The sequence below is a fragment of the Urocampus carinirostris genome, chromosome 12, assembly GCF_059441175.1.
Source record: "Urocampus carinirostris isolate Australia breed hairy pipefish chromosome 12, RoL_Ucar_1.0, whole genome shotgun sequence".
Classification (NCBI taxonomy): domain Eukaryota; kingdom Metazoa; phylum Chordata; class Actinopteri; order Syngnathiformes; family Syngnathidae; genus Urocampus; species Urocampus carinirostris.
In genome coordinates, this window is record NC_142360.1 from 25,400,628 (window position 1) to 25,426,753 (window position 26,126).

The 26,126-nt window shown below is 38.0% G+C and overlaps 1 protein-coding gene across 1 annotated transcript; it reads left to right on the forward strand.

Moving 5' to 3' along the window:
- LOC148355314 (occludin) lies at positions 1-24,596 on the forward strand. The gene is made up of 9 exons (XM_088350206.1): positions 1-225; positions 4,865-5,430; positions 6,886-7,077; positions 8,175-8,342; positions 13,734-13,897; positions 17,841-18,059; positions 19,774-19,945; positions 21,350-21,391; positions 22,772-24,596. The coding sequence occupies exons 2-9, from the start codon at positions 4,867-4,869 to the stop codon at positions 22,871-22,873; spliced, it is 1,623 nt and encodes a 540-aa protein (XP_088206332.1). The 5' UTR covers positions 1-225; positions 4,865-4,866; the 3' UTR covers positions 22,874-24,596.
- Positions 24,597-26,126: the final 1,530 nt, after the last annotated feature.

Sequence of the window (26,126 nt, forward strand, 5' to 3'; positions counted from 1 at the left end):
GAGTGAACCGCACTTGTCTCCAAGCGCATGACCGCGTAACAAGTGGAGAAGAAACTTTTTTAGATTTCTTACTTTAAATAAAAAACGTCCTTTATTGAAGGGATTAGTTATACAGAAAGCTCGACAGGAGCTAACAATATCTCCTTTTATCGTCACTTTTGTTCAACTTGAAGACTTTTGACTGGAAAAAGCGGTTTTTCTTCTGAAGTGGTCCTCACTCCTCAGGTAAGGCGACTACACGAAAAGGTGCCAAATGGTGAATTTACGTTTCCCTATTCCACATCCTCAATTCAACCTCTTTAAGTCGCATTCCTCGGTTTTAACTGTACACAGTTCATCCATTCCGTTAACTAATAAAACACGTTTATCCTTCCGTGTCTATTAAAATGTCATTCTCGACTGAATTGATATCACTGTGTACTTTCAGGTTACAACAACTAATCGATTATCTAATTCATTGTCAACAGAACCAATGAACTTCGACACAAAACAAGGTTTTACAACTTCATTTCTATTACAGAAAGGATTTAGTAAAAGAAAGGTTCACAAAAAAGAGAGTAATGTTTCTGAAAGAGATTTCTGCCATCATAGTCATCAAAGCTTTTTTTAAACCCACAAATCACAAAACTTTACTTAAGTGTAATCATGCTTATTTTCATTGCCACCAGTATTCTAATACAGTAATAATTTGTTATATCCCATCTTTAAGGGACAGTGTGTATTTACGGCACCTCCTAATTGTAAATCAAACTATATTCATTGAAAAAACAATGTTGATTTAAGTAATAGGCAAAAATACATAAACTTTCACATGAATATGCATTTTTTTAAATGTGGGTCGAGAAATTTGCATGAAGAACAATAATTAAAATAACACGAGCGACATATTTGTCCACCATCTTGCTCCTACGGGTACCAAGGAGACCATAAACCTCGCCAAAAGCTGGGCAAAAAAGGGAGAAGACAAGTATTACGGTTTGTATTCTTCCTTGTTCTTGTAGCACTCGTTTTCGGTTGCACTTCACGATAGTGACGTTTGGTGGGCAAATAATACTCACTGTCCCTCTAATTTGAAATAGGTTCATGTTTCAAAATATTTAGTGTCAAATTGAAATAATAAATATCAGTAAATATCAAATTATTATCGAGAGATTACTCAATTATCAAAAGTCATTTGCTGCAGCAATACGGTAAATACATGATAAGGATGTATGTTCTTGAAACAAATGAGTCATAGCCCGGATTTTGTAATGGTTTGTTATCAATTTGTTGTGGTTAAATGGTTTATCACTGATGCCCAAGTAATACCTGACTTAGATTCAAAAGCACCCTGAATAAATAAACTAAATACTTATTTTTCTTCTTCCTTCTTCCGCTCTTGATTTAGTGGTAAGAAGTAATTGCTGCTTTTACCTACCTATCAAACATGTATTGCAAATAACAAAACTATTCAATTCCGAGAATGTTTTTGTATATTGCTATTGACAGAGTTACAGATCAGGTTGAATAATAAAAAGAAAAACCTGTGGTTACTATTCCTGCAAAAGCCAGTTATTTCCTATTTCATTTAATGACACAAGTAATCCTAATATTTTGAAGTGGAATGGTTTGATTTGTTCAATTGACAGGCCATAATATTGAATTTTTGACAAAAAAAAGTTTGTGATGTACAATTTTTAAAAAATCTTGTTTGGTAGTCATGCTGCACCCTTAGTAAACAGTGACTTGTAAAATATTTCAAACCACTTAACCTCTGTTATAGGCATACATCTAATCTAGACTGCTTCATAAATCCCGATTTGTGTGTGTTGGGGGTATGTTTTTGTGTATGTGCATGTGTGTTTGTGAGCTTGTACGTGACTTATAAGCTACAAAACAGTTAAACCAATTTTTCTTGAAAATTTACACAGTTGTATATTAGGCCTCAGCGAGTGTCTTAAGCCAGATTTAGTGTCAAGGCACCCCCAATAAATACCAACAAAATCGCTAAACATCTATTTTTGTTGCGGGGTCTACAGACGATTGGATTTGGATTCTTGGAGTGGTCTGCAATACCCAATTTGGCCCACAAGGGTCTTTAAAGACCCCACAATAGCAGACCACACAAAAGTAGAATTGATCAATTTTGTTGATCTTTATTTGGGGTGCCTTGACACGAAACCTAAAGTACAGCTGTGTAAATATTTACAAAAGTAGGTTTAGTCGTTTAGGAGTATATAGGTCATATACAAAAACACCCACACCCAAACACAACTCGGGATTTATAAAGTAGTTTAGATTTAACTTTAGCTAGAATTTTATTGGATTTAGATAGATAGATTTATATCAACAGCATCTTACTTTTGTTTTAGTAGACTTTCAACATTTGGATTTTTCAAAGGATAAGTTGATACATTTTAATGTCAATTTAACATTTCAAATTGGAAAGTGGGAAAACTGTCTGCCAACTGTACGAGGGGCTCAGTAATAAGACCATCAAACACTATTAGAATTTCTAATATCTCGCGAAACAAGATTCCTCTCGCAACTCTCAAATTGTCATCAATTGTGGTGGGCACCACCGGGTTGGTTGATTCTTGGGCATATTTGGCCCGCGGTTTGCTAATTGAAAAACCCTGCACTATATTACTAGACTAAATACCCAAGAAGCCCTTCCGTTTTTCATTAAGTTTCACTATATGTGTATTAAACAGTTAAAATTTACCAATCTGTGACAAACATGTTTAGCTTTGGTGGTGTTTATTTTGATTGAAATTCTTGTTTGAAGCCGGTGTTTAAAGAGTAGCCCAGCCCACAAGAGGCAGAACCCTAACTGTTTTTGACAGAGGGAAGACATGTGACTCTATGAGTGAAATTCCATCGGTGGCTGCAGATGAGAATTTCTCTGTTGCAGTGGCGATCAAGAAAAATGTGGTGGGTTGTCTGTGACGTAACCTCATCCACCACCCGGGCCACTGTTTCACTCATTTTCATACCTTTTCTGAATCATTTACATGTTAACTTAAATTATTCAGTGCAGTACAAAATGCTTTTGGGCTGGCAAGCGAAATAAATACATTCTGATTAATAAGGCACAAAACATGGTCCAATTATGTACAACCCGTTTAAACTTTATTAGACAACTCAAAATAAGGAGAGAAGACTTCAATGGATTTGGAACTTGTAAGGAGGACAGGGGGAATACATGTACTTTCTTTCCTAGCAAAAAACACTTGTTGAGTTGAATTGGCTTTATCGTCATTGATAGCAACAAGATTTAACATGATACTCCAGGGTAAACACGTTTTAAAGCCTTTAAAGAGAAAATAAGATGAAAGACTGTCAAGATAAATACCGCGGTCCAAAATATTGGCCTAAGTTATAATAATAGTAAAATGTAAAATAGTGCATGGTAACAATACTTTACCAAAGTTCTGTTCACCAGCATTTTTTACATTTTAACTGGAATTCCAAAAACAGAAAATACTTTTCATTGGTCAAAACATTTTACATTCATCTTTTATCAAATGTTCGATTTTTTTTACAAAACTCTTCTGCCAAAAATGATAAAAATATTAAATATTCACTACAGGCAGATACGTCATCCATTCCTATCAGGGATGTTAAAGTTTTTGGAAAACCTTCACCTGTATTGCCTTCTTTTTGTGTCTTTAGTATGGAAGAACACAGAGGAGCTGTTGTTCGCTCCTCCTAGGACAGTGCCCTATTTTTTTTTTTAGAACCTTGAATCCATGACAACACCGAGAAGCCCTGACTTTTGCCCCTCCTGCTCCCTAAACAAAGGCAAGCAGTAAGGACAGGGGGCGTGTTAGAGGTTGGGGGACACAGGAATGAAGGAGGGAATGATAGGAGGGCGTCTGGGATGGAGGCTCCCAGCCGAAACCTCCCGTGTCCCATAGAGAAGAAAGAATTATGTCTGTGTGGACTCTGAGCATAGTGGGTAAAGACATCTTTCTTAGCCACTGTACACTGTGCAGGGTTATGTTAACCGTGGGAGAGAATACAATTGGATACACTCGAAAGTTTTAGTTTTGTCTCCTGTTTGCGCACTGAATTGAAATGGTTTTATTGTCATTGATAACATTGTTCGCAAGAAAATTAGACATGGCAGTCCAGGTTAAAAGGTAATAAAGAATTAATAGAGTAACACGACGTCAGGAATAAATAGCTACTTTGGACTTTTACGATTTTAAACTGCAGAAAAACAAAACAAAAAAAAGAGGTCAAAGCATGCAAAAACTCATTACGTGCCAACACTGCGGGGGCAGCGAAAAGATTCTGACTGCCCGTGAAGCCTCAAAAATGAAAGTATTGTCTGGCTGACCTCTGCATCCACCCTGGTACAGACATCTCCGTGTTGATCTTGATATTGCTCTCTGAAAGACTTTCAAGGATGATGTCATTCCACTCACTCACTCACACTTTTTTTCCTAAAAATGAAAAAATTTGCTTTGGACGAGTTTGTGACAAGATCTTAAAAGACATATTCAACCCCAATAAAAATTGACACCAGCTAGAATAGTGTGGAGATACAGGTTTTAAAGAAAAAGGACTGTAGTGTATATTTGTTGTGTTTAAATAGTTGCTAAACGTACACTTAACTGAAGAAATGTGTTGAAATGACACAGATCACACACTTAAACATGTAAGCAGAAAACAGAGCTGTGGTCAACAGTCAATTATTTACACATTACTGCTCCTAAACTTCATAGTGAAGGACAGTCACACCTATCTTTTTCATATCAGTCCTCAACTGGAGCAGAACTCATAACAGGGCACTGCTCTTTGGCACTTAAGCGTACATTTCAGTGATCCTCTTTTTGCTTTTATTTCATCTTATTTGTATGTTTTTCCTCATTTTTAGAAATGTTTGAGAAACAGCCCTTCGAGAGTCCGCCTGTTTATACTCCGCCGTCCAACAATGGCTTTGGCGCACCGGGCAGCTTCCACGCTCCCCTGAGTGATTACAACGCCTACCCTCCTCCGCCCGGATCTTACTACATTGAGGAAAAGCCACAGCACTTCTACAAATGGTCGTCACCCCCTGGGATCGTAAAGGCTATGATGGCTGTTGTCATTGTGCTGTGTTTGGCCATTTTTGCCTGTGTGGCCTCCACTCTCATGTGGGACATGCAGTATTCAAATGGGCTTGGACTGGGTTACGGTTATGGGTCGGGCTATAGCGGTTATGGCGGCAGCGGCTATGGCTCAGGGTATAGTGGCTACGGCGGTTATGGAGGCTACGGCAGCTACCAGGGATCCTACATATCCCCCTACTCGGCTAAAACCACAATGATCGCCATGTCGGCTATAAACTTCATCGGGGCGCTATGTTTCTTCATTGCCAGTTTCTCAAAGGGAAGCCTCGTCCGAAGCAGGAAGTACTTCCTGGCCCTCTTTATTGCCAGTATCATCATGGGTGTCTTGCAGGTAAGAGTAATGTACTGTAGTGTAGTTTATTGGAGGTTCAAAACTAAAACATCACATGTTAGAGAATGATACCAGAAAAAACATCCATCCATCCATTTACTGCACCGCTTATATCAGTGGGCAGAGGGGGCCGCCCTAAAGCGATTGTCAGCCACTCACAAGGCACACAGAAACAGACAATCATTCACATACCCACACCTTGAGACATTTTGGGGCCATCAATAAACCTGCTATATGTTTTTTTTTCATCTATGAAGAAACCGGAGTGCCTGGAAGAAATAAGAACATGCAAACTGCACAGGGAAACCGGTAGATGGGTTTGTACCCAAGACTTCCGAACTGTAGGGCTGGCACGCTAACCACGCAGCTGCCCAGAAAAAAACATTTGTATACTAAAATAGGAGATAAGTACAAAACACCAGTTGCTGTAATGGCCACTGTAAAGCCTAATAATCATTGATTTACTTAACCCACATCTGATTTTTGTGGATAGAACAATAGCAACAACATACCTTGTCCAGGAAAATCTACACCATGTATTTAACACTACCTAGCAAAAGACAATGTTGCTAGAACTTACTTTTACAAATATTTAAAACTTAGACCAAATGATAACACGGTGTCTTTATTTTATAAATGAATCTGAACTACACAGCCCAAAAAATTAAAACCAAATACCCGTGTTTTCAGGCTCTGATCCCAACACTACCCATATGAGGATAAGCGATTATATAGAAAAATGGATGGCTGGAAAAGCAATTTTTGCAAAGAATATACATTTTTTACCTGCAAAACAAGTTGCAAATTATTACCACAAGAATGATGTTCAAATCACTGCAGATGACTCCATTTTTATTATAAATGAAGGATTGAGGCAGAGTCTGGGCTCCGGGAAGTCCAAAAGATGCCCAAAGGTCTCGTCAATCCTAAACTAATTTTCACAAGGAAGACACTGAGTTAAATCAAAAAAGGACCATCAAAAGTTTGAACAACACTTAATTGTCAGCCTAATGACCCAAACTTCTTATTTCGACCTTTGTTCAGTGTTGTTAATTGTGTTTTAATTTATTTAGTCCTTCATAAAGGTAACCTGCTTATCCTTTTTGTTTAAATCAAAACAAGAAAATTAAAAAAATCAACTTCACTTTCGGCGTGTCTGGGTTGATTACTTAAGGTTTTTTACCCTACCACGAACTGCGTTATCTTTTGTCTTTTTACTCTTAACAATACCAACAACAACAGCCTGCCGAACTTTAATGTAGTTATGATTTTTTTTTTAATAGCTTGGAACATTAGTTGTTGAATCAGTGTGCATTTTCTTGACATGTGCTCCATTCAAACAAAGAGTGGACAATAGTAACATCATGAAACTCATCATGTCCAAGCAGAAATAAGAGCATAAAAAAATGACAAAATCAACCTGTGTGTAATAAAGATATTGTATGTTTGTTACAGGGAATCATAAACATTGTGTATATAGTCGGAGTAAACCCCATGGCCCAGGGAACGTCAAATGTGATGTACAACCCCATGCTCCTCATGTGCCAAAACCTTTACCAGACTGGCTACTCTCAGATGGGAGGAGTGGGAGGCTTCCCCATATACAACCAGTACCTATACCATTACTGCTTTGTCGATCCACAAGAGGTTTGTGGGTTTTCTTCTTTTCTGTTTTTGTTGTATTTGTGTTTTGGCAGTGGTCCACCATCACTGGGCCCCAAACCGGTACTGGGTCGTGTGTCATCTGGTATCAGGCTGCACAGAAAAAAGTTGTCCTATTTTTTGCTCATACCATATTTATTAGTGAATAATGTGCAGTGGTTTTTTTATCCATAAAAGACTCAAGGTTTGGGTGCGTATTATACACCATCCATATTTCTGCGCCGCTAATACTCACTAGGGTCGCAGGGGTGCTGGAGCCCATCACAGCTGACTCCGGGCAGTGGGTAGGGGGACACCCAGGGCACACAGACAGACAACTCGCTCGCATATTCACATATAAGGACTAACTGGATCAGCCAATTAACCTAACATGCATGTTTTTGGGATATGGGAGGAAACTGGAGTGCCCGGAGTACCCTGGACCTTTGCACCGTGGGGCTACGCGCTGACCACTCAGCTGCTGTGCCACACCATTAAAATAATTTATTGACATTGTATACTAAGAACACGATACCAAAATAAAATTTACCATGTATTTATTTAATATCCTTCAAAGTCTGATTCATCAACAGATACACAATAGAATTTCGGTCATCGTTCTTTTTTGCATTTATTTATATCTGTCAGGACGGTAAACAGAGTGATAATGATATATAACATCAATTTCCCTGTCATTCACATCCCTCCTAGTCTTGTGATTACACAGTGGATTATGATTATTATTATTACAAGCATAATGGCCTGGTGGTGCAGGGCTTGGCGTTGCCAGGCATTTTACTTGGGCAAAATTGTTGGGGCCGTGGTTTGTTGAAAAAGCACCAGTGAACCAGTAGGGAGAGCTAAAGAGCCGCACATGCATTAAAGCGGATGCTTATTGATTTTGTTGCTATTTATTGAAAAAAGTATGGGATCACTGTCTTATAGTGGTCTTTTTTTTGTACCTTTTGATATTTATTTGTGGCCAATGGGCACAAGCAGTGTCTTTTATTTGCTAAAATATTTGTACCAGCTCCGACAGTCTTTGTGGAATATTTTATCAATGAAACCTTCAAATCTGACTCCCATTGTCCCTGATTTTGTAGGGAGTCGCTATGGTGTGCGGATTCCTAATGGTGGTCGCCCTGGCTGTCGCTGCTTTCTATGCCCACAAAACCAGAGGCAAGATCTGGCGCTACGGCAAACCCAACATCTTCTGGGACGCGCCTCTGATTGGGGGAAAGGCATCGGAGGGCAGGGATGTCGAGGAATGGGTAAGAGGCAAGCTTTGTGTTCAGAATGTTGCCCAGAGGAATAGAGATTAAATTTGACCCCAATGACCGCAAGTTTGGAACTTCACTCGTTGTAGTCAAGGGAATGAGGTCTGGGATGTTAATCCAGGCTTGATGTAATATTCCCTCAATTGTTTTTTTGGAGGCTAGCAGATGAAGTTAAGTAAATTACAGATGCTCCTCAATATGAACTCCAAGTGTTGAGCTTGTAGAATTTGATGGATTAGTCTAGTTTTACATTGCAAACGGAGTAAGTTGGTATCACATCACTTAAAAGTCAGTATACCATAGTAAGTCAAGATGAGTTTAGAGATGATCGATGACACTTTTGTTTTTTGCTTTTTCAGACCGATCTCAGTACCCTGACACAACTCCTAAAAACTAGCCGTCAATACGCATGACAACAGCCAATTCCAGTAGTACTTTCTACACCAGGGTCACTAACCTTTTTGAAGTTTAGAGCTACTTATTGTTACTGATTGGCGAGCAGTGCTACCATTTTGACATACATTTCTAATATTACAACTTATCTTGTTACTATTTTGTTACTATGGTATTAACAGGTTTTAATTATTCTAAGTCAAAACAATGACTAAAACATCATCTCAGTTACAAATCAAATTTACTTGAAAATCCCAATGACCCATCAGCTATTTTGAGAACCTGTCTGCGGGCAATTCAGGTGTTCTGAGCATGTTGCATACCCATACAATATGTGATATTACAAAAATAAACAATAACTGAACATTTTAAAGAAAGACCTATGCATTACCCTGTGGAGGACAGTGTATTCTTCAAATGAGGTCAATAGAATGTTGGTCTGTGTTTATTAATTGTATATTTTTGATTATTTTTCCTAAACCTCACAGATTAATTCAAGGCTGGCACATGGACTAGGTTTATCCGTATTTAGTTCAGCCAAATTTGTAATTTTAATGTAACTGAATAGTTTTAAAGGATTTGATTTCAAAACAACTTAAATAAATCCAGCCTATTGACTTTACTTTGAATTTTATGAAAATAATGCAATCACTGCATTAAAAAATAAAATAAAACTCATAGCAGGGTATTACGGAATTTCCCTTTTCTTTCTGGCAACTGTTACCACTTCGACAACTGACAAAAAAATTATAAAAATCAAATTGACAGCTGGTCTAAGAAGCCTTATGATTAGCTAGGTAGTTTTGCACACTTCTCTAGGGCAGCGGTTCAGCAAACATTGTGACCCTGAAAAGTGAATTGTAAATAAACCAATAAAACCAAAAACACTAGAAGACTGATTGTTATCCAAATCTTGAAACATACTAATTTCTTACTGGAGCCAGCCTCTTAAGTCAAGACGGACGTGAGATATAAGTAAATACGCAAACAACTAATAATCTAGCGGCCAGTAAACACTCCCTTTCTGTGTGTGGTTTGTGGTCGCTTATCAGATAGAAATCATCCACGAGCACATTTTGCTACACAAGTACGCATACTTGGTTTGCAACATGTTTTCATTCCTGAGTTTGAATTCCAATTGTTGTATGACTTCCTGTGACGAGTGACTTTGGTCTCATTGCTGATAAAGCTCAGTGAATGTTTGTTCATGGTCGACTACCTGGTTTCACTCAGATTAATCATTAGCTTTCTGTGATCAAGCAGGTGGTTCCTACACTGTTTTATAAACGTCAACAACACTCGAAAGGAACTTACCTGTGATGAGAAATGGTAAAATTGACTCAATATTCTGCTTTACAACTGATGTCTTTGGTTGTTTGCCTGACAGTTTGAGGTCTAATGTTGACAAATAGAAAGTCTTGGTTTCTGTGATGTAAAGAGAGAAACATTTAATCAGTTTTTGTACCTGTTACAGTAGGTTATAAATGGCCAAAAGATAAACACAAAGATAAGATATCTTGATGTACTGTTTACAATCCAAAGCAAGCTTTTTTCTAGTAGTTGCAGTGTATAAATGTGTCAGGGTTCTTACGGGTGCTTGAAATCCTTAAGAAAGCAAATTTGGCTCATTTTTCTGGTTTTTATACATACCGTACTATTTTTTGCCTTTCATTTTGAACTCAATTATTACCTAACACCTGTATAGCCCTTTCCATGTTTGTAAACAAGTTTGATGTAGCCAAGCTGCGTGTGCACTGTTGATTCTGAACGGCTGACATTATGTCAGTTTATAGCAGCCCGTTGACACAAAAAGATGGTAGAGCTTGGATAGGAACAGCTCAAAATAGCAAAAAGTGCAGTCACATTTCCTTAGTGCACTGTTTGGGTCCCCGGTTCAAGACTGGGTGGAAGCATATGTTGGCCTAGAGAGGGATAGGTGCCACTAGTGTGTACCTGCCCAAGACACACCGCAGGAAATGGTGCCCCTACAACCCTAGTGGTTAAGGGGTCCAACCAACCAAACAACAACAGAACGTGCTAGCCGCAAGATAGCGACTTTATTTTAGTCTTTGAATTCAACCCCCCAAACAATGTTCTATTGATCGGTGCACTGGTATTTTTTCCTTTGAAGCTTTTGGAAAAATTGAAAAATTTGCATTGAAATCGTTTAAAAAGTGCTTGAATTTGGCCATGAAAAGGTGTAAAACCGTGTTGAAAACTAAATACATCGACATGAATTCATTCAGACCCTCAAACGAGAGTATAAGATGCAACCCACCCACTACACCGTCATGCAGGTCTGACCAGAAGCTACCAGACCACACTGTGCGCCACTGCTTTGCTTCCGCCATAATTGAATAATTTTTTATCACACTCCAATACACATGTTAAGGTGCTAAACAGTGTACCTAGGGCTCAGGAGGTAGAGCGCTCGTCTTGGGATCGCAGAGGTCGCAGGTTCAATTCCCGGCTCCTCCGTGTTATGTCGAAGTGTCCTTGGGCAAGACACTGAATCCCTAATGCCCCCAATAAGCAGGTTGCCGCCTTTCATGGATGCATGGCCGCTATTGGTCTGTGAGTGTGTGTGTGTGTGTGTGTGTGAAGTACATTGTAAAGCGCTTTGGGAGGTCTTCATTGACTTGAAAAGCGCTATATAAATGCAGACCATTTACCTAATTTATCAACCTCATGGTCATTCAAGACTCAATGATCTCCTCAGCTTGTTTTATTGGAGCTTATAACACACAAAGGTGTGGCATATCACGTCTATCTCCGCATTATATTAATTGCCCCACGTGTACAGCAGCGTCACACAGTGAGTCATCAGGCTTAGTTGTACACTGGACCAGCTCGCAGAGGACAGATGACCTCACACTTGCCTCATTCAGTTCACTTTAGGTTCCATTGTGTTTTATTTATGAGGTCATGAGTGGTGTCAGTGTGCAGGCAATACAGAAATATTGTGGAGTGCCTCACGTATGGGGCTGTGCTCCATCATAAAATGAAACCTCAAAGTACAGTGCTGCAGTTTGATCAAGTGTCCTTTTGTTTGTCAGGCATCCATGTATTAATTCAAAGGTAGTTTGTGCAGGTAAAATGACAACATTAAATTGTGTTAATTTGACACTCATGTTTAAAATGTCCTAGTGTCCACAAAGATTGTTAAATTTCATCTTCACTAATCTTGATGTGCTTTCTTTTGCTCAACCATCAATTTGGCTTAACAGCAGTAGTATTCATGGTAAGAATGGGTAATTATTCAAATTAAATTGATTAACTTGTCATTCCTAAATGGTCGATTTGAAAAAGGTGGTAAATGAAGGGTAGTTTATTTTGAATTGCTCAAAGTGTGTGCATTTTCCAAACAATATTTGGCAAAGTGCTGGGCGATGTGGCCCAAAAGTAAAATCTCAATTTTTATCAGTCAGTATGAATTAATGCAAATTTTATTGTATATGAACTCCATCTGATACACATTTATTTTAATTTCCATCAAGTTTAAGTTTCTTGTAGTTTAAATCTCAATATATCCCATGTGAAAGGATAAGTAGTTTTACATTAGATTTAACGCCAGGTTACCTGCCATAGCTTTTACATAAAAAAATGCTACCCATAGCTTGTCAATATTTGAATGAATGCCACAACTAAAAACTATTGTTTAAAAAAACAGCTTGGACTTTAAGTACTTCAAATACAACTATTAGACTCCTACCATCAATTCTTTGATATATCAATTTTTTTCGAATTTTGCAAGAGCTGTTCCCTTCAAATAAAATTGCTACGCAGCTGGAAGGCAGCAAGCTGCACTTCACCTGACTACTTCACAGGCTGTGATTATTATTTTGGAGGGCTGTGCTTGTATCATCTTCTGCTTTGGTTCTATAGGACATTTACAATGTTATCCTTAGTTGAAAAGTAGCATTGGCTTAATAGGAATTGTTTGGGGATAGAGCTAACACTCAATCGTTCAATATGCGCCATTTTAACAAATACCTATTTGAACAGGGGTCGGGAACCTTTTTGACCCAAAGAGCCATAAAAGCAAAATATTTTGATTTTATTTTGAGAAAAGCCGCAATATATACTTTAGGACAAAATTCAACAAAACTCGCTCTCCAGACAAAAGCTTATTCTTCAGCGCATTTTCTTTCACTGTGTGACGTTTGATGATTTGATGACATTTATGAAATTATAATAATGCCAGAACCTGTGTTCCATATCAATATAAATATACTACTTGAAATTTTTCTTGTTCCACAGTTACTTAATGGTGTTGGGGCTTATTTCGGCAGTCGTTTCTGTCCTAAATGATGATTTTAAATCAAAGTGCAGGATAAGTTCTTTGTAAAAATGTCACAAAATACTGGAAGTGAAACCAATGTATTTACCATAGGTACAGAGGGAGCTGGGTCAGAGAGTGAAGGAAGTTCTTGTTCTATGCTATGTGTGGCCTTCCCTATCGCTTACTCAATAAAATTGCACTCTGGGTCTTTGGCAGTTGTTTTCAGGTGTTTCCAGTTTGTTCTGTGGGTTTTCATCATAAAGTATCTCAACAGTGAACATAGACTGTTAAATGAGCTTTCATATTAATGTTTCCTCAGAGATGTGCAGCCAAAATAGGGTCTATTGGCTTGACAACCTGACTAAACTGTAGTTAAGTTTGAGCCCTATATATACTGGACCCAACTCATTACCATATCAGTATTGTTTTGGCATGTACCATTATTGGCTACAAGTTCTTAATATGGAACGTCAGTAGGAAGAAACTCAGGATTCATATTTTATGTCCAAGCCAGATGTACTAATGCTGACATTTATATTGTTGTCAAAAGTATCAGTTACCAGAATTGGCAACGTAAACTCATAGGCGTTATTATTTTTTCAGTATGTGTTGTGATGAACAGACTGCATGTCAGACAAAAGAAAACAACTTTTACAATTGTTGGGAATGTGTTGTTTATGTGCTTGCGTCTGTGTTTCCTTCCTGCATAGGTTAACAATGTGGAGGAAAACCGTAGTGTGCAGGACGCCCCGACCCTCCTGGTATCCGAGAAAGGGGGCGGACTGCTCAACGCTTCGGCAAACAGCGTTATATCGTATCCCCCGGCCAAGATGGACGGCAGCTCCCTCAATGAGGATGCCTACGACAGCAAAGAGTGGGTTCATGCCACAAAAATTCTCTTACAACACACACACACACAAAAATATATTGCCCATCCCTCCGCGTGAGTTGCTTCTCTGACCTTTGAGCCAACATACGATAGCAATCCCTGGTGACTGTTTTACTACAAGTTCAGATGCGGCACACGCCCAAAAAAGTACCCTAAATTCTGCACCACAAGTCACTACTTTTTTGCTACATTTTAACTTCTGCGACTTTTACTACAATGCACTAATTAGGAAAACATTGCATATTGAATATGAAACACGGTTAATCATTTTGACGAGCCCCCCTTTTCCACGACTTATGTGCTCTAAATACAAAACACGGCAGTAATGTCTGAAAACATTTATGACAGCTTTCTAGAGGAGAGATCAGTCGATATTTTTGCTAACATGATTCATGTAATACAAAACTGTAGCAAAACGGTACTTCATTCAATTTTAACTACGTGCGCACAACATTTAAACTTTTCACCCTCAAATCAAGTCCTCAATTTACACATCTGAATTAAACAGCAGTACAATATATCGAAAACACTTTCGGCACCAAGGTGACCACCAATGACAACAGCACAAAAAACACCTATGTGTCGCAATCTGGCACTATTTTCTACAGTATGGTTGCCTTGGCGCGGTTGTCTAGAAATATACGGCTCACATTCATGTGACACAGCCCTCATTCGGGTTTTCTTTCAGCATAGTAGTAAATGTGTTCTCGTTTTTGTAATCTCTCCGGTAGTCTCCATCTTTAATGGTTAAAATAAATCGAAAACATGTGACGTAAACGTTAACAGTAGAGCTGACAACGGCTTCAAGTCGCTGGAGTTTCCTTTGAACCCTGAGGAACGATGACAAGCGAATATAATTAAATCCGTGGCATAAGAAACTACCAATTACCGTATTTTCCGCACTATAAGGCGCACCTAAAAGCCTTTATTTTTTTTCAAAAGCTGACCATGCGCCTTATAATACAGTGCGCCTTATTTATGGATCAATATTAATTCGCAAAGTCTTGCAACTAACTTGCAGCCGCCAACTAGATTTTCCCCCGAACGCCAAGTATTCCGCGGTGTATGCTGGGATTTATTTACCGGCGTTTCATTGGCTAACCAATGTGTCAATCATCATTTGAATCGATCACTATTGGCTAAAGTTATTCGGAGGTCAAGGGGCAGATCCTTTTTATCATTTACAGGCTGGCATTGGCTTAAACGGCAAAACAAAGCCTGCAATTGGCCAAAAAAGATGTGTCAATCATCAGTTGAATCGATCACTATTGGCTAAAGTTATTCGGAGGTCAAGGGGCGGATCCTTATCATTTACAGGCTGGCATTGGCTTAAACGGCAAAACAAAGCCTGCAATTGGCCAAAAAAGATGTGTCAATCATCAGTTGAATCGATCACTATTGGCTAAAGTTATTCGGATGTCAAGAGGCGGATCCTTTTTTTCATTTACAGGCTGGCATTGGCTTAAACGGCAAAACAAAGCCTGCAATTGGCCGAAAAAGATGAATGTGTATAGCACGTGGCTGACGGCATACAGAAAGCATTTTTTACTATACTGTATTTGTAAATATTTTATTCTCCTGGATTTACTACACTCACGGATATAAGAGGACCACGGCTGCACATTATTATGAACACAACGACTTCGGTGAGCTACTCCGGCTATATATCTTGTTTCAGACTGAACTCGATGTTTCTGTGATAAGCGGTGCAGATAATGGATGGAATGGAGTGTCTATTTTTAAATTAAACTCAATTCCAAGTGTTTATTGTCATGTGCACAGTAAAGTTGCAAGCGAAAAAGAAAATAGAAACTAAGGAATGGTTGGCATCTCTTGAATCCCAAGACTTTAACCTTCCGAATGATGGAACGATGCATTTAAGTGACATCGTACGGACACCGCATCCGCACGTGTTCTCGACACGTCTTTGCAAGCTTTGGGAATATTATGGGGGTAAAAGGTTGGACTGAACTATCTGACTGTTTTGTCCACGTTCCCATTGTAGCGCCTTATAATCCGGTGCGTCTTATGTATGTTAAAAATAGGACCAAAAACTATTTTTTCAGGGTGCGCCCTATAACCCGGTGCGCCTTATAGTGCGGAAAATACGGTACAACAGCACAAAGACCACGTTTATGTTGCAATCTGACACTATTTTCTACAGTATGCCCTGGCGTTGTCGTCAAGAAATATAGTTAACTGGTAAAAGATTGGGGGGGGAAAGAACTATTGAATGCCTATTGCAACATTATAATTGTTAAAAAAAATCATTGGTTTGACTTCTGCTTTAACAAGCCACAATCTTGAACAGTCAACTTTTGGCGTATTCCTCTCACAAAATAAACCATGTCTTGAAGGTATTGACTTATTTCCACTGCCTGGTCTAAATTCCTCTACAAAACCCTTTTCAAAGCTTCACAATTGGACATGTTTCCTGCATGTGTTATTAAAATAACTGCTACTACTTCCCCTGAGAGAGGACCCCCACAGGGCACAAAGGCTGACAGGATTAATGTATGACCTATAATAACCGTTAGCCTAAAGCCAGTCTGCAACAAAAGGTTTTAATAATCACTTTTTTTGTTGATATATACAGCCAGAATTAGTTTTTCAATAAACCCCGTACTGTTTGAGTGGGATGACCAATATATATATATATATATATTTAGACTGACATAAGTGAAATGCTTGATTTTGATTTAGCAAAAAGATGATTGTTCATCTATCATGAAATATTGTACATTTAGGAAATTTGCCCAAGATTATTTTTGAGATACTGAAATTCTAACGACTTGAAGAATTTGTGAGAACATCTGAACAATCAACTGATTGTAAAAATAGTCAGCCAATAATTTGATAATCAATTTAACTCTTGCATCTCAGTCTAAAGTCAAACCGTCTTGAACCTTTAATAACAATAATAACCAAGATAAATCATGCCATTTGTTCTTCATTTTACATTCTAGAAAATATCTCAAAGTGATACAAAATGTAGGTTAAAACAGGCTTCAGTAAAAAAAGTTTGAACTGTATTAATTCCAATTTCCTAAAAGAGTATTTTTTTATAACAACACTAGATGGAAACTATAAAATAGGTCAAGACAAACAAAACATAAGTGATAACATAGCCTAATTCCAATTTGTTCTAAAGGTCCTCCCCTGAGCCTTTTCTCTTTATCACATCTTTTAGGATAAAAAACATTGGCCGATAGTAACAAATATGTAAACAGTTTATTATAGTTAAAACAACAACGGTGAGGTATAATAGTCAAAATAACAAACTCGCATCCTATGAAATCTCCTTGGCAGGTGTACAATATTAAAACAAAATGATGTTATCAGTAGTTTTCATTAATTTGCTCAAACTTGATTAAAATGGTAACCACCCCGAACGGCTGGAAAACGTTACTGTAGATAATTTGGCAGGTGTTTCATCTTTATTCAAATATTAAATGTGTGTACTGCTTTAAGTTTATAGTTAAGTAGACAATGAAAATGACAAAATAAGTTAGATTTTGAACTTGCAAGGAGAACAGGAGAGGACCCAAACCCCAGACAAGAAATTCTAACTTGATCTAAAAGCTTTCCTCTGTGTCTTTTTTATTAAATCTCATAGGTTACAAAAGGAGATCTGCCTTAAGAACTGAAACATTTTTGGTCAATATTGACCATGAAGTAGTCGAAAATAACGAACAACAGTGAGGTTTAATGGTCAAAATAATGTGCTGACATTTTATAATCTCTTTTGCAGGTGTCCAATATTAAAAACAGAATCAATTTACCACCTATACGAGACTTGTAACAAAAAAAATAATTGAGGGTGCTGAAATACAAACCCTTTTGATCCTCTCCTGGATAATATACCAGTCCAATTGCTTCCAGTTGTATAACTTCAATTTCAGTTTTACTTTTGTGATGGATCCGACAGATACTCTGAACGGACCACCGGTCGACACGCAGAAGTTTTCTCCCACGGCGGGGGGACTAGCTCCAGCCCCTCGGAAGGGACCGGCGGGGGACGTAAACCCTCGGCTAACCGGACCAAGCGACACAGACGGAACCCTAACATGGACGAGTCCCAGTACGAGACCGAGTATACTACGGGAGCCGAGACGGGAAACGAGCTGGACGCGGAAGAGTGGGAGAGGTGAGACTTGAGCCCCCGGCTCGGGATTAGAGAGGTGCACGTGACTTTAAGCAAAAATCCATCATCTAGATTACAAAATTCGGCCCTCTCTTGGGAACCGGCTTCACATTTTCCATTTGACTATTTCATTGCCGGATTAATCGGCAAAATATTTGTTTACAAGAAAAAAAAACTGATAAATAGATGCTCTTTTTTCCCACTTTGACTAGGATAAAGAAAATGCTGCATTTATAGCCTGAGATTGGTTCATTCCCTTATGTGGATTCGTTAATCTTGTGAGGCATGCCATTATTTTAATGCGGGAGAGAACTCGGCCAAAGGTTCAAAACGTATTTTAACTTTTGTGACTGGTGGGCGGTACTGGGAATTCCGGTATCGATCCGATCCAAGTAAATACACTTTAGTATTGATCGATACATAATTATAATTATGATACAAGCAGCACATAAATTTTAGACACTAAAGTTTTTTTTTTTTTTTTTTTGATTAAACCCTGGAGAACCTAAGTACCCTTTTTTTCTTTGGAAATTTATGACCTGTGGTTTCTCCATGTCAGGACCAGAATGGAAACAGGACCCACTTGCGTGACGTTTCTCACAAGTTTTATCAAAGGAACGAGGAAGAGCTGCGCCCACGATCCGGTGTTCGGTAGACGCGGAAAGCAAGTTGCTCTCGTACTCGGATTGATCCGCACACGGAAGTGGATCTTCAGTAGCAATCGATGGCGGTGTCGGGGGCGGAAAACTGGTCGGTAGCCGGGACTGGGAGAGAAAGACATGGTCAGGGTCGGAAAGGAGTTGTAAGCCGGGACGGGAGAGCAGACGTGGTCGGGATCAAAAACGGGTCGTAAGTCGGTACGGGAGAGCAGACGTGGTTGGAATCAAAACCGGTCGTAGCTCGAGACAAGCAGGAGCCAAAAAACAGCACAGGCGTGAGTCAGGGTAAAAAAAGGCATGCCTAGTATACATGGAGATTCGCAGACGGACTGAAAACAGGGGATTGACGGGACTCGGTTCAAATACTGACAGGGAGCCAATCAGAATCCGCGCCAGTTGGCGCCAAATTAGCAGGCACAGCTGAGTCACATGGGTAATCATAACACTCCAGGGTTAAATAACTACGATGCAATCTTTGAACAGTATTTGCAAATGTTTGAAGAGGCTTTAGCTTTTTTCTTTAATATGTATCAAATCTAACCCTGAAATTCCCAAAATCAGGTAAACATTTTCAGAAAAATGAAATAAATAAAGATCTAAAGACTTTTAAATCGTTTGTACTCACATTTGTGAGTTTGTTTGCTTTTTTATCACTTTCCAGTTTGCATATGTTTCCCTGTTTAAAAAGTAGTGGAAATAAATTACATTTGTTTTTTTAATTTTGTTTTTTTACAAATGCACAGTTCATAAACATTACATTATAGATAAAATTCTCAGTAAAGGAAAAAAAATGAGGAAAAATTAACAATAATGGTTCATAATATAATCTTATACCACTGAATATTAATTTAATTAATTCAATTGTGAGCTTTTGAAAGGTCTCCATCCCTTAAGCTGAGACACACCTTTTATGCTATCAATTCCCTAGAATGACCCCTGTGAAAGTGTTTATCTACCACGTGGTCCTTAGCACCCTTGCCATAGCACAGATGACATTTTAACCCGGTGACAATCATTTTAACTCAATGACTAAGTGAATTTTTGTTCTTCCCGCTCAGCATGTACCCTGAGATCACATCTGATGAGCAACGTCAAGATTACAAGTCAGAGTTTGACGCTGACCTGAAGCTGTACAAGCGTATTTGTGCAGACATGGACGACATCAACGATCGCTTTAATGTCCTCAGCAAACAGTTGGATACACTGGATGACACCTCTGCCAAATATCAGGTGAGAACAATGTGGGGAAAACACAATCCATACAAATTTCTATATTTAAAAATATATTATATTATATATTTAAAATTATTTTTCCGGATTATAAATTGCAGTTTTTTTCATAGTTTGGCCGAGGTGCGACTTATTTTCCGGTGAGACTAATTTGTGAAAGTATTAAAAAATTATTACCGCGTATATCATTTCACGTGTTATTTTCACACTAAACAGCAAGAGGGAGCTTTAGGCCCGTGTTTATCATTTCAACCGTGCCTGTGTGGGGCCGAAAATATCCCCCCGCGTAAAATGACCCCTTCCTCGGGCATACGTCACTTTTGCAATCGTCACTTAAAAGACTTTCTATTTCATTTTTGGGGGAAACGTAATAGAAACAGTAAAGGACAGAGAATTTTAACCTTGTTTAGAAATCACTTTTGGGCAATTTGAAAATATTTATTTTGGCGAAATGACACCACATTTTCTTACAAAAAGATGGACAAGTAGCTTTTATTGCGATCAACTAGCAATTTAAAACAGTACTTTTCTGAATAACACATGTATTGAAAACTGTTATTAGGATTCGTACGGGTGCTTGAAATCTTCAAAAATGCTTGAATTTTAATTTTTGGTTTTCAAAATCAGGAAATTGCTTACGTTTCGGGTGAAGTCCTGGAATATGTCTGACAGTGTTACTATTGCCATGTTTCTTGGTAGTCTGGCTCTTTGAACCAGGCAATAAATTAAAAAAAGGGGGATCCCTGATTAACACATGAAATATGAAGTAAAATATTCACATTTCTACCCAAAAATTGTGAAATAAAAACAATTCTAGCTTTTCACACACTGAACCGATTTAAAGTCAAACAACAACACAAAATCCCTGAAAATGCAAACAATATAATATAAATTAAAAGTAATAATTCTTCAGTACTACAAATAAATGAAAAAGTGCAAATATTTAAGATAAGAACAGCGCAAAATAGCACAAAGTATGTGCTTGCAGCACAATAGTGAATTTTTTTTTTAGTTATTAAAGTCAACAACAAAAAAACGTTTCATCGGTGAGGGATTCCGTCCTTTGAAAGTATAGTTTTTTTTTTTAATTGGCCCTTGAAAGTGCTTGAAAAGTATTTTTTTTTTACATTTATATTTTAAATAGCCTTTCAAGATGACGTGTAGTTTTTTGGGATTGGACTTTATCAAATAAATTTCCCCCAAAATGCGACTTATACCGTATATGTTTTTCCATTCTTGACTGCATTTTTTGGCCGGTGCGATTTATAATCCGGAACGATTTAGAATCTGAAAAATATGGTACTTATCTTTAAGCGCTAATGCTAAGTCTTACCCGTCCGTAGCATGTATGTAAGTTGTGATAACTCCACAAATACAGCTAAAGTATTTTCTCCCTTCCCTTAGGATGTAGCAGAGGAATATAATCGATTAAAGGACTTTAAGAGGGTAAGTGCAAGTTGAAACATGGAATAACATTATACTTTACTTTGTGGCTACCACGTGCAATTGGCGTTTTCATTTTACAAAATGTAAAGGGTTTGGGATTTTCTATCATGTTTTTTTAGTGGCTGGTACCCTTTTTGCAAATGCAAATTTTCTTCCTTGAATTCTCAACAGGATTGAAGATTTTATCATTAGATGTCACTGTATGGTGTAGTGCAACTGAAAACGGGTGCTAAAAAGCACAAGAAAGAATACAAACTACTAGTGCTTTTTATCACTTCTTTTTGGTTGTACTACAGACTACAGCGACATCTAGTGGTCAAATATTACAGTGTCCTCTTAATGATAACATTTCATTGTTACCCAAAAATTGAATCATCTCCTTATTGTCATATTTCATTTTATATTACTTAAGTATATTTTCTGGTTTTGGTGGGGTGATAACATATTAAACTCTTTTTTTTCTAGTAACATAAAATGGATTATCCTTAAAAATGAGAATAAATATCTGAAATGTCAAATTATTTTAATCATTATTTTTCTCACGTTAGTCAATCAATATTTATATGGAAATGTAACACCTTAATTAAATAGGCAACTATAGTTGCCATGCTTGATAATTTAGTATTTTTTCATAAGAAATAAAATAGGTTCAAATATAAGACTTACTAAGACACACGACTAAAATAAGGCTTTTGTTTTTCTGTTTTTTAAAATGTTTCAAAAAAATAATCAGCAAAACTATCTGTGAAATAATGTTTGAGAGGGTCTGTAGGGGTCATTGTGATATCTGGTTTAAAGATATGATGATCATGATAATAAGACTTTAAAAAGAAATATAATTGCTGTATTGGTCAGAGAGGTTCCAAACACGGACACAAATGTTGAGATGACACTTTTAACGGGGTCAAGGGGAGTAACAAAAAGCGCTTCGCAGAGGAAAAGGAGGAGACAACGGCAGTAGAAACACAGTACAAGTAATCAAATGCAAAACTCTTACTCGGTGGCACAAAGGAGTGATCAGTGGGCAGAAATATCAATGATCTAATGCTGGGTATCCGTCTTGTGCCTTCCTTATATACAGGAGTTTTAATGAGCGGCAGTTGCACCTAATCAGCTTATTAGTCCTCTGGTGCCCTCTGGCGGGCGTTGGTGTGGTGGGACCGCACAATAATATACATTTTATATGCAACAGTTTTGCTTATCTTATAATTTTATTTAGTAATAATGACACATTTTAATTATTTAACAATCCCTTTAAAATGGAAATGTTCACTATGAATGCTTGTCTTAAAATGATTTTAAAACCCTACATGCCCCCTGGAGTTCTTTCGCTGCAGTTACTGCAGCACATCAACAATCCACCTCTTTGTTATTTTTCAGACAACGGAATATCAGTCAAAGAAGGCCGAATGTCGCAGGCTGAGACACAAACTCTTCCACATCAAGAGCATGGTGAAGAAATTTGACAAGAGCCACTCGTAGACTTGCGCCATCTCCACAACACTCCACAAACACTCCACGAAGCATCACTCTCTCTGCTTTGCTTGGACCACAGTTACTGCTCGACTGGGACATAATAACACTGCCAATGTTGTCTAGACGTAGAAGGGCACAAATGCATACAGGGAACCTATGAAAATGGGTCATGAAGTCACAATAGACTAGTCACATTTATGTGTATAGCCCAAAAAGTCTCAAACGGTTGCACAGAATCCCTTTTTTTTTTGAATTTTTTTTCCTATTTTAAAGGACATTCTTCATAAATTCATCATAATTTTGAAAATGAACAATATAGTGTAGAACAGGTACGTTAAACATACCCAGGTTATTGGATGATTAAATCTGGCCCACCATAAATATACGAGTTTGTCAAAAAGAAGTCCCTAGGTCTGGGGTCAGAAACCCCTTAGTTCTTCTAATAAGTTCAAATTGCTCGGATATAAAATCCTAGTTGTGTAAACTTCCTATGTGGCATTCCAATTCTGATATTAGCTTAACGTCAAATTTGGTGCGTGCATAGCTGAAGTAAGACTGATGATAAAAGCTGTTCGGTCCAGTATATAAAGGGCACAGTCTCCACTACAGTTTACATTCAAGGAGTCACAGCAACAGACCTCGTTTTGGCTGTATGACGCCAAGGAATCCTTTAAATGGAAGCTCATTTAATAGTGTATGTTTACTGTTAAGCCACTTTATGATTAAAAAAAAAACAGAACAAACTGTAAACATCCCAAAACGCTGCCAAGCACACAGAGCAATTTGATTGGGTGAGCGGTAGGGCTGGGTGGAGCTATGCACGCTCCATTCTTTCACAGGCGCTTACTGCGCTGGAAGGAGAGATCGGGCCTAAAAAACTTAGCCGATCCGTGGTTATTGAAAGCCCAAACCCGCCCGAGCCCACTCGATTATCATGATTTCAGGGACCAAGCCGGAAATAAGCACACATTTTTTTTTGTATTTGTGAGGAGGAAGGGTGATTCCTTCTCTCTCAGACAATTCCCTCCCGATGGTCAACCAAAAAGAAACATAGTACACGTGATGAGTGGATCATTTAAAAAAGAAAATCAGCGAGAGCGAAGCCCAGCCCGCCTGGGCACGCATTAAACATTCCGATTTCATGCCGGAATCTGGCCCGAATGACAGGATTTGTTCTTAAATTGGCGCATGCCGCTCTAAATCATTTGATCTTTGTAGTCCAGCATTTTCGCTCGTTTATCTCCTATGCTTCATACGCGTTCCAGTGAGAACAAAAGGGCACATTTTATGAACACTGTGGACTGTAAATAATACTAACTTTGTTTTTAAAATGCAAGATTTGAGTGACGCTTTCGGTTTTTATGCTCTCCTGGAGTCGACGGAACAAGTGTAAAGAGGTAAGGATGCTATACGTGTTTTTAAAATATGTCTATGACTAAAAATCTATGCAAGTACAGTTAACTCAAGGTCGATTAAGAAGGTGAGAAATTTGCTGATCAAGATAATGCATCATTTTACAATCAATTGTATATATCTAAAAATGATCTGGCACAAGCGTGATCTGTTTTATACGTGTGTTTTTTTTCAAGAATACCGTTGTCGTCGGATAAATCTTTTTGAGTCATTTATTTTTCTATGCATTTTTTTAAACTATTACCAACCTTTGTAACAAACTCTAAAAAGTATTGCATTCATGAAATAAACCTCTCTTACTTTTGGCAAAGCAGAAGACTGAGCGTTTCGTTCAATCGTTGCTGCCCTCTAGTGGTAGCAATGAGGTAAACGTCTGTATTTTTTAACTTTACATACAGAATTTTGAGCTCGTAAGAACGTTATCGGACTCTTTGAAAATGTCACCGAATATAGAAAAGGTCCTGGGAGAGGAACTGTTTGCATCATTTTGAGTATGCTTAAAGCAGGGGTCTCAAACTCATTTGGGCTCAAGGGTCCACAAAAAGGCTTACGGGGGCATGACGAGAAGGTTAAAGAAAGAGAGAGAGAAATAGAGAGAGGGGAAAGGGGAAGAAGGATCGACAGTGATATAGAGACATAAAAAGAAAAAAAGCGAGAGAAAGAGTGACGATGATAGAGTGAAGTAAAGACAAATAGTGAGAAAGAAAGAGAAGAGAAAAGAGAGGTAAAGAGAGAGTGAGAATAAAGAGAGGGCAAGAAAAAAGGGAGTGATGAATATAGTAAGGAAGAGAAAGCGGGAGATAGCGAGAAAATTAAATGAAAAAGATAGAAAATGAGAGAGAAAAGATAGAATGGAGATAAAAAGAAATAGAGAAGAGAGAAAGAAAGAAAAAGTGTGATATACTGTCAAAAAAGAAAGAGAAGGGGAGAGAAAAAGATAGATATAAAGAAAAACGAGAAAAGGGGTGTGGAGAGAGAGAATGGGAGAAAATTAAGAGTGAAGGAAGAGAAAAAGAAAGGAGAGAAAAAGTGACAAAGATATAGGGGAGGGGAGCAAAAGAGAGCAAGAGTATGATAAAATAGAGAAAGAGAACAAAGCAAGAGCTTAAAAAGAGAAAGAAAGAGAGAGAAAGTAATATAGCTCCAGGGTCTTTGCAAGTGGCACCTAGCTTTGCCAACATCAAATGGACATATTTCAAACTACAGCTCATTTTTGTCTTGTGCTTCTCTGGGTGTTGTCTCGTGGGCTGAATTAAACACCTTGGCAGGCCTGAACTGGCCCACAGGCTGCATCTTTGACACCTGTGATATTACAACATCTGTGACTCAGCTTTTTTCACCAAATCTGCACTAAATATAGAAAATTCAGAAGATTTCCAACCCAGGAAAGCAAGAATTATGATTCTAGCATGCATGGTTCAAAAGTTATTGTCATTATTAAATGATTGCTTTTTCGGACGTTTCAGGCGCAGATAAGCTTAAAAATGGGCTTTCCAGCCTGCAAGTCCCACTTATATGAAAACTTGCATAACTCAAAAAGTTGAGCTTTTTTCACCAAATCTGCACTAAATATAGAAAATTCAGAAGATTTCCAACCCAGGAAAGCAAGATTTATGATTCTAGCATGCATGGTTCAAAAGTAACTTAAAATTAGTTTTACCTGGTTATATCAGTATCAGAAATTATTTTCCCCCCATTTTATTAACACTCCACTTATTGAAACATAAATATTTTGTTTGTTTGTTGTACATAATTCAATTGTTTGTTTGTTTGTACATGATTCAGATTGAATCGTTTCTTGTACATGATTCAATTGTTTGTTTGTTTGTACATGATTCAAATTGAA